We start from the raw sequence: 19,950 nt of genomic DNA on the forward strand, positions 1-19,950 counted from the left end.
CCTCGCAGAAGAAACACCCAACTCATGCAGGAAAATTCAGGAAATCATTGTGGAAGGAAGTCACCTTTGAAGTATATCTCGAAGGCAGAAGAGCAGGCCTGCGTAGGGCAGGCAGTAATTTTCCAAGCAGGGGAAACAGCACAGGCTAAGGCTGGCAGACCTGCAAATTCACATATTGAATTATAGCGCACGTGCGAATCAGCTCTGACTCATCCACCTGCTTCCTTATCTGTAAAATGGGGACAATAACCCTGCCTGGCTACATCAGGAGTTGTAGGAATTGAGTTAAGAATATATCAAAGGGCTATGTAAACTGGGAAGTTCCATTATCACCCTTATCAAAGAGAAATGTTGTACAGGATTCTGTTAAGATTCAACTCAATGCTTGAGCACCGTGAGGCAGAAAGAATCCTGCCCTGGCTTTGCTACTAACCCACAATCTGCCCTCTGCCATACCGCCCCCGCCCCCCGTAAGCCTCAGTTTTCCTCCTCCGTAACACTACTGCCTTGAACCAAGGAATGGAAATCCCTTCCGTTGCTGCCACTTCATTTCCAAATCCCCTTTAAATCTAGTTGCCAATAACCAGCACGTGGCTCCCTGCCCCCAGACTATTTCTTTGTTCATTCCTAACCTTTACCTTGGCAGGCAAAGCGTGAGATTCATCAAGTATGTTAGACAACCCATGGCTCATTTCCTGTTTCCCTCCATCCTCTCTACCGGTCACAGGCACGCAGAACCCAGGCTTTCTGGGCTCACCAGGACAGGGCTGCTGGCTGGGGACAAGGGCGCACCCCTCCCCGCAGCCAAGGGAAGTCCTGAGTGCAGATGAGGGCTGTGTGGTTTTGAGGTGTGCTGGGGATGAAAGGCACCTGGAAAGTGGAAGGCTCGGTCATTTATTAATTAATTATAATTGCGGGTTTGCTCTTAAGAATGATTCCTTTGAAATTACTTTCCATCCAACAGTGACTGCCACAAAGGCATCAGATGCTCAGAGCGTCCTCCGTTTCCTCGGCACGAGTGCCTTTACTCTGGGGCCTGAGATTCTGTTCCGATCTGCCTCTTCGCTGGGAGTCTCTCCCACCCTTCCTTTAGAGCAGGGATTTATTTGGAGGGGAGGAGAACATATGTCTGTGTGTGTAATGTCTACTTTTTCAAGGAAAATCTATCCTATACCAAAGAACCCTTCCGTGGAGTCTAACCTGCCCTTTTCAAATAAACAGGCAATGGAAAAACTCCACAGAAGATTAAAAAGACACCTGAGACTAATACCCACCTAATGTCATGGGCCACACCTCCGGGTTACAAGTGGAAGGGAGAAACAAACTGGTATATCAATGTGGCTCTAAACAACAACAGTGTGTGTGAAGGCCCGGGGCGCTCTGGGATTGACCAAGAGGAAACACATGTTGCACAATGATACGATCTTGTTGGTACAGTTGTCAGAGAAGGGAACTCCCACAGCAAAGGGCATAAAACCATCCGGGGCAGTCTGGGGCGGCTCAGTTCTGTGGTGCCAGGGAGCAGAGCAGAGCCCCGCCCCACACGCAGATGGGACCATGAGCTCCAGCCACCACTTCAGCCACATCCCCTCGGGCTCCCTCCATGGCGCAGGAGGCGGCTGGAGCTGGCCAGGGGGCTTCCCCCGGGCTCCCAGCGTCCACGGGGGTGCAGGGGGTGTCCGCATCTCCCTTTCCTTCGCCTCGCCAGGCTGCCTGTCCCCTGGAGGGTCTTGGGGGTCTGGAAAAGGCAGCTCCCTCCCAGGCGGAAACGGGAAGGTGATGATGCAGAACCTCAACGACCGCCTGGCCTCCTATCTGGACAAGGTGCGCGCCCTGGAGGAGGCCAACGAGAAGCTGGAAAGTCGCATCCTGAAATGGCATCAACAGAGAGATCCCGGCAGGAAGCAAGATTATTCCCGGCACGAGGAGAACATCAGCAGCCTGCAAGAACAGGTGAGGCCCCGGGTGACCCTGGAGCTCGATCGGGGGGTGCATTTCCAGGGAACCGAGCGAGGGGAAATCAGTGTAGAAGACAATTGCCAGGAAAAGGGCAGAAGAGCTCAAAGTAGTTGTGAATAAAAAAGGTATCTGAGGGTATTTTCTTATTACACCTTAAATTTGGACTTAGGAAAGTGTTTGATTTATTTAATCTGCTGTCCATAAATTACGTGGAGAAAATCTAAGGAACCAGCTGCTGCCCAGCGTCACTTGTGACCCAGCGATGGGATAGTAGTGATAAAGGCTGGCATCCATTCCTCATGCTCAGTGCACGAGGTGCTGAAGCGCATTGGCTCTCTCACTGCAGCAGTTCAGCTCCGCCTCAGAGAACTGGCAACAATGTGATTATCTGGCAAAGAAAGGCTGAGTCATACTCTTCTGGAGATCACCTCTCTAAGCTGTCCCTCCACGAGCAGATCTGTCATTGTGACATCCAGAATACTTCTCCCTGGGGTCTGCTAGACGTTCTGCGTTTCTCGGTGTAACAGTTGTGAAATGGCGTATTGCTAGAAAAAAATAATAAAATGAGTATCACTTTTGGAATCTTAGAGTTAGGATGTGTTGCGGAGACGTCTTCAAAAAATAAATAACTTTTCAACCACATATTTTAAAAGTTAAGCTTATACTTTCTGGGACATCTCGTAACATTGGCTAGAAATAGAGGGAGTCCGGTCAACTCATAGGTTATTTTTTAAAGCTACATAACTTCTGTCTTTGAAAAGCAATCCCAGAATATTCCCTGCAAGACCATGACTTAACCTAATCTAGAAAGGGCATCACAGGTTTCCGATATTTATACAATATTATTTCTCAACACTCAGTCACCCTTGAGTGAACATAGGAAGAACCAATCAAGATAAAATAAATCAGTCTTCATAATAAACCCTAATTATTGAATAATCAACCTAATAACTGACTGTGTAATTACCTTAACTATATAGTACATGGTTGTCTGTACAAAAACAACAAGGTGACTCAACAAACCTCATCATATTTTTTTTTCCATGAATAAAGTTGCTTTGGTTTTAGAACAGAGAGAGTAGAAGAACTTTTGCAAATGGACAGCTGAATTATAACTCCCAAAAGAAATGTGAGATTAGACCTGGTGAAATCATGTATTAGCTGACAGAAGAGAGGAAGGAAACATTTAATAAGCACTTATTGTATGCCAGGCATCATGTTGGGTGTCTCATACACTTATCAGTACCATCCCAAAGTTCTCTGCGATGATGGCAACATTCTATAGCATCTGATTTAATTCTCACAACAACCCTGGGGGGAAAAAACCCGAAGCTCAGAGGAGTGAAGCAGCAATCCAAAGGCTCTAGCCCTGGCCAGGTGGCTCAGCTGGTTGAAGGGTTGTCCTGCGCACCAAAAGGTTGCAGGTTCGATTTCCAGTCAAGGCACATGCCTGGGTTGCAGGTTAGATCCCCAGCCGGGGTGCAGAGGAGGCAACCGATCGATGTTTCTCTCTTGCATCAATATTTCTCTCTCTCTCTCTCTCTCTGTCTCTCTCTCTCTCTCTCCCCCCGCATCCTTCCTCTATAAAATCAATAATAAATATCCTCAGGTGAGGATAAAAAAAAAAAAAAAAGGAAAAACAAAGGCTCTAGAAAGAGCCAGAGGTGGGACTCCAACCCAAGCCTGTTTCCAAAGGCCTCGATTTCCATACAGTTTGGTGCTGACTAGCCCACCTCATACAACAATGATACTGTTCATTAATAAAGATAATGCATTGCATTTGCACTGTTGATTATACAGCACATATTTCATACACATCGTTTCATTCTGTGAAGCAGGTATTTGTATTCCTAATATATAGACGGGCAGACTGAACCAAGTGGTTGCCTAAATTCATTACAGCAGGACCGAGAAAACGGAACGGGGCCAATGGCGAGGAGAGAGCAGCTTGCCCGTCCTTCAGGCGGCCCTGGACTCTGGGTTCTGACGTTAAATAGGAAGCACAAGCTTCTTCAACTTCGAATTCTACTCTTTTTCTGGATTTCTTACCCTAGTTGTTACATTTTCTCTATGTTTGAAGAAAATAACTCTTTGAAGTTCAGGTCATCTCTCTATCCCAGTCTCCCCTGTGTGCAGGTGAGAAAGCAGAGGCCCAACCCAGGGCTGACCCCTTCCCGGGCCTTGGTGAAACTTTCTGAGTGGACACAGCACTCTCCTGCCCCCACCTTAGGGACATGAAATATTATTTGAAAGGTCCGTAAGTAAATGAGTTCAAAAATGAGTCCATTCCTTTTGGAGCACAGAGTTGGACATAAAGAGATATTAAAATGGCTCATAATAGAACTCTATTTGGCATTTTGGATTATGATAAAATTCTATTTTCCTCTTCCTGGTTGGAGATTACACACCCTGGAGAAATGATGCTGTATTGATACACCAACTAGAGTCTTCTAAAGAAAAGAATGAACTCCAGGCCATAGGGAGACCCTGGGTGATTAATTATAAGACACGGTGCAAAAACTATGCCCCATATATTATTTCTCAGTCCATCTCAGGAATTGCGACTGGGTCCTAACACTGAATCGGTGACCCCGACAATGGGAAATAGTTTCAGTTTTTAAATGTGGTCCATATCGGGTACATTTCAGAACTCATTGTTCATGGACTATGAGAATGCTGGCTGGGGGAATCAGTGTTGATGTGGGCTTTGCAATGGGTAAATTATCCATGTAACTCATTAATTATGGTACTTTTTATTCTGTGGAGTGTATAGGGAATGGTTTCTCTGGATGTCAATCAGCACCTCAGTGCACAACTAAGGCGACCACCCCTCGGGGTCCCTGGGCCTTTGTGAATGAAGGTACTTTTCATTTCCCATGAGCTCAGATAATGCAAAAAGAGGAAAGCATTTGGTAAGCAAGTCCCTAAGAAGCGCTGCAGAGGGAAGACAAGGAAATGACCACAGATTCTCTTTTAGAGCAAAGGAAGTAGTCGTAATTCCATTTGGAATCCACCGAGGGAAGAAGTTGGACAGGGGCTGGCTCTCTCCTACCAGGCCGAGTTTGAGGATGCATCTCAACATATAAATAGGAGATTATCCAGTGCAGGCATTGGCTCTAGTTACTAAAGTGCTAGATTTTAAAGAAGAAAATTCTGAGCTAACTGGGTTTCAACTAATTTTTCAGAGTGTCTGCAGTATGCCTAAACAATGCTAAGGGTTTTACATTATTTTATCTCTTCTAATCTAATTCTTGTAAACCTTTGAGAAGTGGCTATTATAATTTTTGTCCTCGCCATTTTACGAATGAAGAGCTGACACCTGGCAGGCTCGCTCGGTTCGTGGATGCTGGAGCGGGGTCCCAGGCCCTGCTGTTCCCTCCCGGGCTCACTGCCACCGCTGCCCCTGGATCCTGCGACTGTGCGTTCGTGATGCCAAATTCCACACAGTCAGTGAAGCTTTGAATAAGACTGGATTTTTAAAAGGTGCCTTTGTATTCAAGTATGACTTTGTCCTAAGAAGATTATTTCTAAATAAAGAAACTATTTGTATACATACAATGGAATGTCACAGGATTCTCCAGCTCCAAAAAAATCACAAAGGTTTGTAGCTATGGCCTGGAAGGTCACCTGTGTCTAGCACAAACTCCTTATCTAACAGCTGATGGAGCTGGATGGAGCCCAGGGAGGGGAGAGGCCGACCCGAGTTCACGCCCTTGGTCAGTAACAGGAAGTAAACGGAAAATCTCCCAGTTCCACTGCAGCACAATATTTGGTACAAAAGTAGAACTATACTTTGGAGACTGAGACATCTTCCACCAAATTTTCCTGAAGACATTGACATATATCAAACGTGCTCTTTTTTTCTGATTACAACTCCCGAGAAGTATTTACAAAGCCTATATGTATATACAATTGCTCAGGTAGCCACTTGGAACATTTTTCTTTTTAAAGTAAAAAAGCATATAAACATCTAGTGAAAGTCTCTGACAGGAGGCTCTAATACAAAGTGTATTAAGCTGCTTCATTAGATGGTAAAGAATTATTTCACTTAAAATTTTCATAGCTACAATCAGGGCATTCTCATCATGGCATAATTGACAAACACATACCTACAAGTATGTGACTGTAATTATTTGGACAAAAAATAAGTATGGTGTGTGATGACCATAATACTGTAAAATATATTTCAAATTACTTTAAATGTATAAAACACATTTACAATCAGTTTCACAAACTAACATCAGTGATATTTTGTTTCAAGTGACACTTTGCTCGGTATCACAGGTCAGAAACACGAATGCTATCACAATGAAGAATTACGTTTATCTAAAATAATTATTTCACTTTAGAGGAGCCAAACTCATAGGCACCATAAGAAAAGCACCAGAACCTAAACCACTTTTACCATCTTCAATGCAGACAAGCTTAAGCAAAACAGTAAAATATATTTATGGTATTGACAGTTAAAAGGCATTTTGCACAATGGCTCCCCTTCCCCTTCCCGCACCACCCTTTCAGCATTTGCATCAGTCCTAGCCTGTCGAAGCTCCATGTGGAAAAAAAAGACATCTCAGATCTATCCTTACTATGACCTCAGTCGCATGCTTTGTACCTAGTAAGAGTTCAATAAATATTTATTGACTTGATCGTTCCACTGCCAGAAAAACAAGTCATCTGTGCTAACAAACCATGCGCCCGGGAGACGAGAGGGCAGGAATGCACCTCCCCGTGGAGCGCGTTCCGCTGAAGTGACTCTGGGCACATGTTTCACAGGTGGTGGACGGCAAGCTGAGCAACGCGCGGATCGTCCTTCTCATCGACAATGCCAGGATGGCGGTGGACGACTTCAGCCTCAAGTGAGTTCCGCTTCGCGGTGCCAGGGAGCTGGGGGGGGGGAGGTAGTTTGTTTTTGTTTTGTTTTTTGGGTTGTTCTCGTTTTTGTTTTAGTTTTGCAGAAGGAAAACTTAGCTTACCGTTAACCACATGTGAAAGTCCTACAAAATATAATGAAAAGGCCTAACAAGAATAAATATTTCACTGAATCCTAGTTTAAACGAATCAGAGAGTAAAACACAGTTTTTGCTGTAAGAAAATTTGAATGCGAACCAAGAATGAGATGATTTTAAAGAGCTGTTTTTAATGTTTTAACTAACAATAACATTATTATGCTTACTTAGAAAAATGTCTTTTTCTTAACACATGCATTCTGAAGCATTTAAGGGTGAAATGTCATGTCTACAATTTACTTTAAAATAGAAAATGGAATATAGATGAAGCAAATATGGCAAAATGTTAATGGTTGCTAAGTTTAGGTGATGGACACGTGGCTGGTTATTATTTTTTAATAGCACTGAGTCACCATCATAGAAAAATGTGCATGAAACAGACATACAAAGAATAAATAGCATGTATTAATTTGTTACCATTAAACCTAAAAAGTCACCCCTAAGCAAAGGTGAATCCTTACAAAGATCACAGTCTTCCAACAACAAGTATACTCTTTCCTTCCTTCTCACCAAAGGTATGAAAACGAATGCTCCTTTAAGAAAGACTTGGAAATTGAAGTTGAGGGTCTCCGAAAGACCTTGGATGACCTGACCATTGTCACAACAGACCTGGAACAAGAAGTCGAGGGGATGAGAAAAGAGCTCATCCTCATGAAGAAGCGCCATGAGCAGGTAGGACTCCCCAGGAACCTCCAGCACAGCTCTTCCTTTGCACCTTTTAGGTGATTCAACAGCTACCGAAAAAACTACCATCTCTCTGCCAGTTCTATTGTCCTTCAACCGAAATAATCATAAGACACCATATGAACATCTAATTTTTCCAATTCCAAAGTTATCTACTTAAATGTCAAATACAACAGCCAGAATACAATCACAATTAACAACAGCTGCGTCAACGATTTTACCATGCAGTCTTTACCTAGATTTGTTTGTTAATATGATACTGTAGGAATAAATGTATGAGGCTGAACTCCCTTCATTGACCTATTGTGCAGCAAATTGAGGGACAAGAGAATAAAGGGAATCGGTTACTAACCAAGCTGTGTATCACTAGTGGCAAAAATTAAGAATTCTAATTTTCAGAAACATTTAACCAACTTTTGAGAAGTTATCATACATCTAAAGTCCCTAAGGCTTTGATAAAATGATAGAAAAACAATCCCTATTTTAGGCAAACAGAATTGATTATAAATATCAAACCTGATTCAAAAATGCCTGTTAATTAAGCCTTTGCTGTGGTTTCTTGGTTTTCATGATATCCAGTGGCTGTCAGCCCTACAATCCTAATGCACCGATGAGATTTTTAAGGGCCTCTATGCCTTTTGGCTTTGGATTACTGGGCTGCTTCCCAAGAGCTTTAGCCTATATCCCAAAATGTTCAGCTTCTTCACTGTGTCATCGCTTCACCCATGAACATTTGCTAAGGAGTACTTTATACGCTGTGTAAGCATAATCCTTGCTAAAACATTTTCGACCAAGGATTAAGTCAGTAATCATAGGGACCATTCAATTACCTGCCTGATCCTATTCTTTATTTTATATTAAAAGTATAACAGGAAAAAGTTCATATGTTTTGTCATCAATAACTAATAACTGAGAAGCCAAACCAAACCAGTGAAACAGTGGCAACAACATGGGCTGAATTTTTAAAACATCCTTTTAACTGCTGCCGATCAACATACTTCCTTCTGATTATCACAGCCAATTCGCTTTCTTTCTCTGGTGTTAAACAGGAGATGGAGGAACAGCACGTGCCAAATGACTTCAAGGTCAATGTGAAAGTGGATAAAACGCCAGGGGAAGATCTGGTTAAGATCCTGGAAGATATGAGGCAGGAATACGAGTTTATGATAAAGAAGAAGCATCAAGAATTGGATGCTTGGTATAAAGAGCAGGTAAAAGGAAGGTGCCCAAACTCCCCAAAGCTTCCCTATCCTGTGGCCCAACGCCCACGCCCCGCTCTTTGCTTGGTCTCCCAGTCCGCAGCCATGGCCCAGGACGCTGCCGGACCACCAGCTGTGCAGAGCAACCAAAGTAACATCCACGAGCTGAAGCGCACCTTCCAGGCCCTGGAGATCGACCTGCAGGCCCAGCATAACAGGGTGAGTCTGCGCTCGTAAACCCTGAGTCAGGCACCGCCCCCTCCACAAAGCCTTCCTATCCTCTCCCTTGGGCCCAGCTCCCCAACTCCCTCGAGACGTCTTTCACTGCCCACTTAGCATCCAAAATATCCATGAAGAGGACGATAATAAGAGGTATCAGTAGTTGAATGTCCACGCGGCATCAGGTGGTGCACTAGGGAGTTCATTGCATTAAATGTCATCAATCCTCACATTAACCTTCCCAGGTTGGTCTTAGTGTCCCCACTTTAGAGATGAGGAAACCAAGCTCCAAACAGTTAAATAGATTGGCCAAGGTCACACAGCTAAGTGGTAATCCCACGTGATCTTTTGGGGGCAGGGAAGCTGCGCATCAATGTTATAAGCACTCAAAATTCATTAAGAAAAATATATCTGAGTCTTCTAATCATACATGAATATCATTCCTGAGCGCACCTCTGCGTTTGGTCTTGGGGAGAAGTTCATTCTGTTGCGGGCGCACATGGTTTATTACTGTTGCGTTTTAGGGATCAGCATGATGAACAGACACCTAAGTCTGCACTGTCAAGGTAACTTGTGCCTAATGACAGGAGGGGAACGCGAGCCTGGACTCAGATCCAAGGGTGTGGGTGGGACTGACGGTGGGAGCGTTTGGGGGCCTTTCCTCCTCATTGCTTTCATGTCCTCAGTGACCTAAGAAGCAAGGGCGTGGGCTGAGAGAAGGGATGGGGAAGAGGAAGGTTTGAGGACACAGGAGAATTCTCCTCTGGGAGAATAGGAGAGTGACTAGACCAGGGACATTTGGTTTAATGGCCAGGAGCACTGAGGGCCCCCGAGTGTTGGCAGCCATGATAAAGCGAGGGCACCTAGGACTGTTACGAGTTCCTCTTTAAGGTCAAAGTTATGTGCTCCTGCAAAGCAGGTGGTAAACCCAAACCCAGCAGGGACTTCAACTCAGGGCTCTGTATCCTGGCCCAGCAACTTCATTCTGCAGCCTTTAGAACTTCCTCAGTAACGACGATGCGTTACCATTGTTACAATCAAAAAGCATCGTTTGCAACGAGGGGTGCCAGATTTACCAAATTAAAATATAGGACACCCAGTAAAATTTGAATTTCAGATAAATTACAGAGTGCTTTTAGTATAAGTATGTCCCATGCAATATTGAGGCAATATTTAAGTCATACTGGTACTAAAAAAGTACTCGTTGTGCATCTAAAATTCAAATTTAAAACAGAGGTGCCCTCTATTTTATCTGACATTCCTACTCGAGACCATTCTCTGAAGATACAAAGAGACAGCAGTCCCAGTTTCTGTTTCCCGCTAGGAGTTCTCGATCCGGCCAGAGACCAAGGTCAGCCTAAGGAGGTAAGGAAGAAGTCAGGGCAGGCAGCATTCGCCCAAACCCAAATGAGTAGCATAAACAGTAAATGCTACAGGGTTGCAGTGGAGTTGCCAAGGGAATCCGGCCACAAAGGTTTCATGCCAAGAAAACGGGCTTCAAAAGTCCAGACTCTGACCAACCCCTGACTACCTGAGTCCCGGACCTACGAGTCAGGCTGTTTCTCATCTTTGCATCGTCAGCAGCCACCGAGACACCTCGCAGAGTGGCTGGCGTATCCTAACTGCTCGGCAAGCATGCATTATTGACTGATTGAAGCTGTCAGCCAATTAATGTTAGAAACACCATTTCCTCTTTCAGAAATCTGCTTTAGAAAACATGTTGGCAGAGACGCGGTCTCGGTGCTCCTGCCAGCTCCAGGACATGCAACAGATCATCTTGCACTACGAGGAGGAACTCATGCAGCTGCACCACGACCTGGAGCGGCAGAACTGCGAACACAAGGTCCTTCTGGGCATCAAAACCCACCTGGAAAAGGAAATCTCCACCTACCGCCAGCTGCTGGAGGGAGAGAGCCAAGGGTAAGGCAGGGCTGGCAGAGGGGGATGCAAAGGCATCCAGCTCTCGTGTGGACATTCACCTACCCTTTGGTTCTGCTGGCAACCATAGAGCTAAAAGGGTTATGTTGAGTGTCTCCTGAAGATACTTAGATCAGGTCCTATTTTGTTAAGCAGCAAGCGTGAATTAGTCAGGGTTTACTCCCAGGACGCTGAGAGTTGAGGTCAAAAGTTGAAACTAATATATTAAAATCTCTGGAAAGAAAGAACCAAGAAGGTATGGCTCTCGTGTTTCCCAGGGGGAATGCACACAATTCAAGCTCCGAAAAAAAAAAAGAAGGTTGGGGGAATATTTTAGTCCCACAGCAGGAAGAGGTTCATAAGAGATCGGAGTATCTAGAGTTTCAATGGTACTTCTGACTACCTGGGGAAATAACAATAGCCATCCACAAAAAGGACACATTCATTGTATGCCTAAGAAAAAAGGTTGTAAGTTTTTTAAAAACACGTAAAGTTATCAGGAGGCCCAGGGGTTCAGACGCAGACCCTGGAAAGGATCCCAATGAAGGCAAAGCCTCAGGTGGCTAAGAGGATGGAAGTGGTTCACGAGACTCCGCTGACCCCGGGATTAGCGGAAGGTGCTGCTCTCTGCCTTCGGGGTCCAGGAGGGCTCTTCCATGACCTCATGACCTTGAGACTAATTCGGACAATTATCCTCATTAAAGAGGTATGAATTGACAAGCAGGCAAAGAAAATGAGTTCAGTGTAAGAAGTTTTTATGATTATTGCTAATGCTAAAGTGAACACTAATCTTTATGACTTTTATAGGACAACAGAGGAATCTAAGCTGAATGTGGAAGGTAAAAAACTTTCTTTCATTGTTTGAACCTACTTTTTAAAAATAAATGAGCATATTTATCCACTCTGTAGTATTCATAATCTTTAGTGTTCTCCCAAATGTCCTGTGTTCAGTTTTTCTTTTACTCCCAAATAGCAAGGAATTTTAATTAAATTAACAGATTAGATAAAGCAGAACTAAGTGAGCTCTGAATATTGTCCTCAAAAATATATATGAAAATTCTTTGCAAGCAGTAGATAAAAATAATCATTAATATTATATCTTTGTCAAATAATGGAATCTGTTTACTAAGCTCCTAGGAAAATACAAGGAAATAGTTTCACATAATTTCCCAGCTATATTCTTTTGAACATTAGCGTCCCGTGAAATTTTAGTTGTGTGTTATGAAAGTTGTGTTCTGTGACCAGACAGGGCTTATCCTCTTTATGAAGAGCCATGTTGTGTTTCAGTATGTTCAAGAAAAAAAAAGTATTGAAAAGGCACTTCTCAGTGAATAAAAGGAACAAGAAGGGGGAAGAAACAATGATATAGTTCTACTTGCTTTAACCCAGTGTTCCCAAACATCTTTGACTTGGGAACTCAACGTTCTCAGATTACCTTTAACATCTCACAGAAAAATCTCAAGAAACCAGCCTGGAACATGGGGCATGTCCCGATTAGTTTGTGGTAAAAATGCCCTAAGGCATTAGAGATCCGGAGAAGCAAAGTTCAAGTGCCCACACAGAACAGCTGGGCTGACTGCTACCCCTCCGCAAGACCCCGCAGGTGGCCTTCAGCCTCTCCTTACCCATGCCCAGGGAGGGGGAACCCATTCCTGGTGAGGTGGCCCGGTCTACTGTTGAAGAGTTTGATTTTATGAAAGTTCTCCCTGTATCTCTGTTAATGGTTTCAATTCTTCCCTCTGGTTTAGAATCAGTTGATTGATGTGTCAACAAAGCACTTATTCAAATAAATCATATCTTTGAATAGTGTGATCATAATAAACATGACTGCCGTCTTGCCACCCCTCATATGGCACGCTGGCCAGATCTTAAAGCAAGGTGCCCAGAGGGGCATCTCTAGACTCGCAGAGTCTGTCTGTCATGCAAGTGCTACAAGGCCCACGTGAGCAGGAAGGACCCCCTGAGCGCTTGTGCTCGGTGACTAGATTCTGTATCAGGCACGCCTAGGGTGCAGGTCTTGACCTCTAAAACATGGCACTGTCAAGACGCCCTCATCTCCTGGAGGGTGGGGAGAATAACGTCCTTGGAGAGGTCCTTCGCATCCAGCAGAGACAGCCATATTGCCTAGCGGTCATGTGGGAGGCACAGGGAGCGCAGGGGAGCTGAGCGCAGCGCCCTTGGGGTGGTGGGAGGAGCAGGGCCGTGACCTCCTCGTTGCTCTCTTCCTCAGCGTCTGCAGCTCCAAAGATCAAGGCCATCACACAGGAGAGCATCAATGGAAGAATAATTTATTCCCAAGTGAATGAGATCCAGAAGTGTGCATGAGGCTAATAGAAGTTTCTGCCTGTTGTAAAAACTCGGTTTCCGCAATGGAAAGTCCTTGCCCAGACACAAATGGGTGAGTCCCAGGAGGTGTCCTTAGAGCTGTCAAACTCAGCAGCCTTTTTTCTCTAACACTCTCACCAGAGGTTCCATAATGATCTTAATGTACCGCTGACCTTTTTGAATCAGAGTATGAGTTCATGAACTTAAAGCTTTACTTTCCTACTGCGATCTTCAGAGTCCCATCATTGTGTATCTGTTTTGCAGCCAATAAACCTCCATACCTGCTGTACCATGTCTTTTTTTATATCCTAAGGCAAGACAAGACCCCGTGGTCTCCTCCTAACAAGGGATCCTAGAGCATTGTCCATAAAAGATCCAGAGGGAGCTTAATGCTTTGAACTTGCCCACAGCAGCCAGACACCTGGTAGAATTGTCACCCAGCTGCTATACAACTTAGGGACAAGGTGTGGCTCATGAGCTCCTCTAGACGTTTGTCAGCAGGAAGGCGGGAGTGGGGGGGAGGGGACAGCGAAAGGGCGACTCAGCCGGCCTCGTTAAGAATGTGAGATGACCAAAAATTATTTAATCTCACATAAAAAATATTATTTAATTAATTTAAAAGTTTAAGGGCCTAAAGAAGTTAAAGCTAGAAAAGGAAATTCAGGAGAAAAAAAAATTCTTATTACAGATGATACTAAGACCCAAAAAGGGGAAGCGACTTGTCCAATATCTGATTACAAACATCGGGACCTAGAGTAGTATACTGAGGTGGCATAGGGAACAAAGCGCAGGGACTATGTGCCTCTGTCCTCTGAGGAAGATGTCATTTTCTCAGATTGTACATGTGTGAGCCATTGTCCCAACGCTGGTGCAGAGCGGCAATGCTGGAGAACAGGAAGCGAGGAATCGGCATATCTGCTAACGTATCAGGATGTTGCACATGGACTTGCAGGATAGTACCATTTAAGGGACCATAGGCACAGGCTAGTCTAACTCCCCCAGTTTACAAATAGGCTGAGGCCCAGAGCAATGAAGGCATATATTTTCACACACTGGATCGCTCCCTGGATCGCTGTGGCCGGGTCTAGCTCCAGCTCTCATGGCTCCGGAAACTATTGTTAAACTAAAAGTGCGGTAACTTCATGCCGCTGTCATCTAACAGGCCGGCAGTGCCCCATGTATTTGTTGCCTCTATGTTTTGATGCTCTTTTGGAAAGGACTGCTTTTTATATTTTCTGAACTGAGCTTCTATAAAAACTGGATTAGTCTCCCCTTTAAGAAATAATTGATGTTTCTGATTCTTAATGCCCAAAGAATCTAAAGTTAGACAAAAGGAACAAAGGATGTTCACATCGTTGCAAAATGTGTTATAGATTTAACTGAAATACATTAATTCTCTGGGGTAAAATTATAACTTTATCTCGACAAAGAATCTCAAAAATAATCAATACCCCAACATCTTCAATGAGTTTTCTTTGTGGAGACTTTTGATGTTTTGGGGGTGGGGGGCAAAAGAGTGGATCCATATCAAACTTCATTACTTCTCTTTTTCTATTTCACTTTACTATGCAAACTTCATGTCAATAAGATACTACAGACTCAAAACATATCTAAAAATAAATTTTTTCTCTATTTCAACACCAATTCACTCTGCTATTTTAGATATTATTATCTGTCTTGAAATCTAGAAATTATGCATAAAAATATACATGTTTTCTCAAGGTGAAATGTGAGCATCGCTAGCAAAGTCTTTCAGAGAATATTCAAAAAGAATATGACAAGCTGAAAGGTAAGTTACAATACTAGACCCAGAAAATAACCATTTATTTTCTTTGGTGGGATAGTTTTCTTTTCTTTACAGGTGGTCTTAAATAAATTATTTAACACAGACTTTATATAGCAAGGAGATTTTTTTAACAGTTTAGATTGTTTCAAATAATACAGCATACCATTTCTTTGTGATAAAGGTAACATAATTCCAAAAGTACCTTTTGTGTACATGAGCAATATTGTAGCATAGTTACACTATACCTATTCAGCCGCTCACAATAAAAAAAAAAAAAAAATCAATACCAGATAGTAGTATCTTCTGAGCATGCAGTGATTATTGGTGGGCCCAATGAATCCATACCAGCAGGACTCGCCTCTCGGTTTTCTCTCCCCCATTTACTCTGGGCTTGGCCACGAGGCTTGATTTGGCCAATGGAATATCAGCAAGTAAGACACAAGCAGAGGTTTAACAAACGCTTATACACAGAGGCTCATCCTCTCAGAATGCTCCCTCTAGGAAGCAACTACCATGTCAGTTTGTTTACCCGGAGACAACCGTGACATGGGCAAGTCTACGCCAGCCTCGTGGAGAGGCCACCTGAAGGAAAACTGAGGAACCAGCCAACAGCCGTCACCGGAGCCCAGGACATGCCCCTGACAAAGCCATTCCAGCGGGGACACAGCCAGTCGGGCCAACCCAGCTGAGGTACCAGACATCATAGAGCAGAGACAAGCCAGCCTCAGAGTTCTCGATCTAAATGTCTGACCCATAGAATTATGAACAAATAAAATATGTTGTTGTTTTAAGCCAGTAAGTTTTGGGGTCATTTTTCATGCGGCAATGAATAAACAAAACAAAGTATTTACAATACTAGAATCTATTATTTGCTCAGTGACAATAGCTGATTTAAGGCTAGTCCATGAACATCCCGCTGAACTTCCACCCAGGATTTTAGCCAGCGGGGAGCAAGTCGTGTTAACTCCAGCTCGGAGAACAGAGACGCCCCTTGCTCTTAACCAGAGCATGCTAGGATGCCCAGGTAAATCTTCTCCTTCTTATCTTGGAGTTTCGATTCCTTTTGACTCTGTCTTTAAGTTCCTCATTCCAGGGACATTAGCAACTTCTCTATAAATATTTATGCCCACAGTATCACACAGATCAAGAGTTTCACTGAAAGGTGATCTGTTTGCAGTGAAGGAGATAAGCGATGCTCTCCTTCCCAATAAACGAAAAGGCCTTTACGGGTGAAGAGAGCCATGACTGACAGGTAGCTCTTAGTTGTAATGTTTAAATTGTTAAGTCATTAAGGCTCTTGAATATTGTCCCTTCACTCTAGGTATGTTTCTTCACAATGGGGTACTTTAAATGCTGTGCTCGCGTATGGTCTTTAGTCCATAGATACTTTTAAGATTTTTGGCATTTATAGATACCCCCTAAGTGCTGTTGTGTTGGTTATTTGTGTATCATAACAATGTTGGTGTCTCTGACACACTATGTATCTGAGATCATTCCCATGTGTGTGACTCATTCCCCGTCTCATTCATTCCATTACAACATCTACATGTCACCATCTTTCTAAAGAGGATTAAAGAGTTTCTGAAATATATTTGCAGTTAGTCACGCAAAAAGGAAAAAAAGGCAGTGTCTCTGACATAGTTCACAATCTGATGACCTAACCACACTCAGGGGTTTTACTGAAGAGTGTGTGTGTGTGTGTGTGTGTGTGTGTGTGTGTGTGTGTGTGTTGTACCAATGCCTGGATTGTCCTACTCGCCAAAACTGCTCTTTCAAATTTAAATCAGGAGCCAGCTCATAAAATTATGTCATCTAACAAAAACTACAAGTCAATTTATGCTGATTTTTAGAGTATGCATACACACTATTACACTCATGCATGTGACATACATACACACAGATACTGGAGGAAATTTTAACAGTAAATATTTCTTTACTAATATTTGCATTCCAAATCTCATTTAACATTTGTCACCACAAGGTATTACTATTATTATTATTTTCATTTTACAGTTGAGGAAACTGGGGCTCAAATAGAGGGAATTAATTGACCTCTGATCATGTACCTTAAAAACTCTGGTGAAACCAGAGTTTGTACGCAACGTACCTGTTCTTTCTACTGTGTCACACAAAGTCAAAAACGCTCGCTAAGTTGCTTTACAGAACCTAAGCACAGGCAACACATCTTTTGTAATTCTTTAAGCTGTTAGAGTCGTTCCCCACCTTTTTTCCCCTTTGCCCAGTCCTACCCAGCCCCCCTCCCTCAGGCAATCACCCTCCCGTGGTCCGTGTCCATGGGTCACGCATCTGTTTACTTTGGCTAATCTCTTCACTGTCTTTCATCCAGTACCTCCCTTCCCTCTCCCCTCTGACAGCTGTCAGTCTGTTTCATGTGTCCATGCTTGTTTCTATTTCGTTCTGAAGTTTATTTTGTTCATTAGATTCCACGTATAAGTGAGATCACATCGTCTTTGTCTTTCACTGACTGGCTTATTTCACTTAGCATAATAGTCTCCAGGTCCATCCATGCTGTCACAAAAGGTAAGAATTCTTCCTTTTTTTAATGCTGTGTAGTATTCCATTGCATAAATGTACCACAGCTTTTTTATCCATTTGTCTACTGATGGGCACTTAGGCAGTTTCCAGATCTTGGCTATGGTAAAAAACACTGCTAGAAACATGGGCTCTTTTGCATGTGCTTTTTTGAATTGATGCTTTGGGATTCTTAGGATATATTCCCAGAAGCTGAATTGCTGGGTCAAAATGCAGTTCCATTTTTTTGATTTTTTAAGGAAACTCCATACTGTTTTCCACAGTGGCTGCACAAATCGCATTCCCACCAACAAGGTACGAGGGTTCCCTTTCCTCCGCACCCTCACTAGCACTTCCTGTTTGTTGATTTACTGATGACAGCCATTCTGACAGGTGTGAGGTGATATCTCACTGTGGTTTTAATTTGCATCTCTCTGATGATTAGTGATGTTGAGCATTTTTATATGTCTGTGGGCCCTCTGTATATCTTCTTTGGAGAAGTGTCTATGCAGGTCCTTTGCCCATTTTTTAATTGGATTGTCCGTATTCCTGGTATGGAGTTCTGTAAGTTCTTTATATATTTTGGAACTTAAACCTTATCAGATGTATCATTGTCAAGTATGTTCTCCCATAGAGTAGGTTCCCTTTTCATTTTGATGATGGTTTCTTTAGCTGTGCAGAAGTTTTTCAATTTGATGAAGTCCCGTTTGTTCATTTTTTCCTTTGTTTCCCTTGCCCTAGGAAATGTATCAGCAAAAATATTGCTGCACAAGGTATCTGAGATTTTACTGCCTATGTTTTCTTCTAGGATTTTTATGGTTTTGTGACTCACACTTAAGTCTTTTATCCATTTTGAGTTTATTCTTGTATATGGTGTAACTTGGTGGTTTAGTTTCATTTTTTTGCATCTACCAGTTCAGTTTTCCCAGTACCACTTATTGAAAACTGTCTTTGCTCCGCTGTGTGCTCTTGCCTCCTTGCTCTTGTCAAATATTAATCGGCCGTGAAGGCGTGGGTCTCTTCCTGGGCTCTCCGTTCTCTTCCAGGTAACACGTCTTGATGAACTCTTGCTAATGGTTTTCACCTTAAGGTGAGAGTCTAGGAATGAAACATCTGAATATACATGATACCTATACATGATAGGGAGTGAGAAACATACTCAGGACGAGGAAGACACAGGTTTTTACCAATAAGAGCTATGACACAAACCCGGCTGCCACCTGCTCATGACCCAAACCCAAGCCTTCAATTCAATCCTCTGTGCACAGAAGCAGTCTCTGAACTTGCCATTGCCTTCGCCTAAAACTCTGCCAGTTAACACCAGGGGAGAGTGAGCAAGTTCCAAAACCAGAAGACCTCACCCCTGAACCTGTCCAATTAGACCTTATACTCATGCCTAGTTTCTATCAAAATTCTCTCTCCCCATGCCTTTAGAGAATAAACAAGGAAAAAAACAAACAAAAGGTGGTAATGATAGATGGACCATAGTCACACAAAGTGTTCCAGAGTCATCACTGGAAATATATTATCCAGAGTCTCATCACAAAAACATACTGTGAAGGTTTCCATTTACCATTTCCAACACTTGAGGAAGCCGCAGTCTGAGGTCGACATCTAATCCCATCTCATAAATATATCCGTGCTTCTCAATACATAATGTGCATACATATAATCTGAAGAGCTTCTTAAAAATGCATATTCTGGCTTTTTGGTAGGCCTGGCTTGGAGACCTAAGATTCTGCATTTCTAACAAGCGCCCAGATGATGCTGAGGCTGCCAATCCCCAGACCAGGTGAGCAGCAGGATTATAGATGAGTTCAACCCACCAGCTATTTGATATATATCCCTGAGATGAGAAGTCTCATTGAAAAGCTATAGCCTCGACAGACTCCATACAGGCTGAACTGGACGGAAAGCACGGCAGGAGGGGCGGCGTCACTACAATCCCCGCAGTGCCGCCTTGCTCCGAGCAAGCGAAGCTCACAAGAACACGGGATTAAACCAGGCCTTGAAAGAAGGTGTTTCTTCGTTCTGGTCAAGGGTAGAAAACAGAATGAAGTCTGGAAACTAAGGAGATTGATCACCATGTCCCAAATTCTTCCAGGCCTCCATGCCTTAGCACAAGCCGTGAAGAGCTCCCTGCTGCCAGACTCACTGGGGAGAATGAAAAACGCCCATCCAGTGTTATCTATTGTGCCAGCTAACAGCACGACAAAGCACGCCGAGTTTACATCTGCATCTTCGCTTATAAAATGCTTCCTAAGTTCTCCGGAAGCACCATTTCTTTATTCAGTGGGCCAAACGATGGCTGAAGTTTTAAGAA

The 19,950-nt window shown here is 43.3% G+C and overlaps 1 protein-coding gene across 1 annotated transcript; it reads left to right on the forward strand.

Annotated features, from left to right (window-relative positions):
- Positions 1-1,557: 1,557 nt before the first annotated feature.
- Positions 1,558-13,581, forward strand: KRT23 (keratin 23). Its single transcript, XM_054593894.1, has 8 exons — positions 1,558-1,953; positions 6,733-6,815; positions 7,481-7,637; positions 8,699-8,860; positions 8,945-9,067; positions 10,767-10,987; positions 11,792-11,823; positions 13,215-13,581. The coding sequence occupies exons 1-8, from the start codon at positions 1,558-1,560 to the stop codon at positions 13,307-13,309; spliced, it is 1,269 nt and encodes a 422-aa protein (XP_054449869.1). The 3' UTR covers positions 13,310-13,581.
- The last annotated feature ends 6,369 nt before the right edge of the window (positions 13,582-19,950 follow it).

This window comes from Pteronotus mesoamericanus, unplaced genomic scaffold (genome assembly GCF_021234165.1).
Source record: "Pteronotus mesoamericanus isolate MK-2021 breed Mesoamerican mustached bat unplaced genomic scaffold, CSHL_Meso_final scaffold_476, whole genome shotgun sequence".
NCBI lineage: Eukaryota > Metazoa > Chordata > Mammalia > Chiroptera > Mormoopidae > Pteronotus > Pteronotus mesoamericanus.

Bases quoted from the DNA above. Each gene is read 5' to 3' on its own strand.
- KRT23 (XM_054593894.1), top strand. From the start codon at position 1,558: ATGAGCTCCAGCCACCACTTCAGCCACATCCCCTCGGGCTCCCTCCAT. The intron at 7,638-8,698 runs GTAGGACTCCCC...GGTGTTAAACAG, and splicing joins TGAAGAAGCGCCATGAGCAG to GAGATGGAGGAACAGCACGT. The intron at 8,861-8,944 runs GTAAAAGGAAGG...TTGGTCTCCCAG, and splicing joins ATGCTTGGTATAAAGAGCAG to TCCGCAGCCATGGCCCAGGA.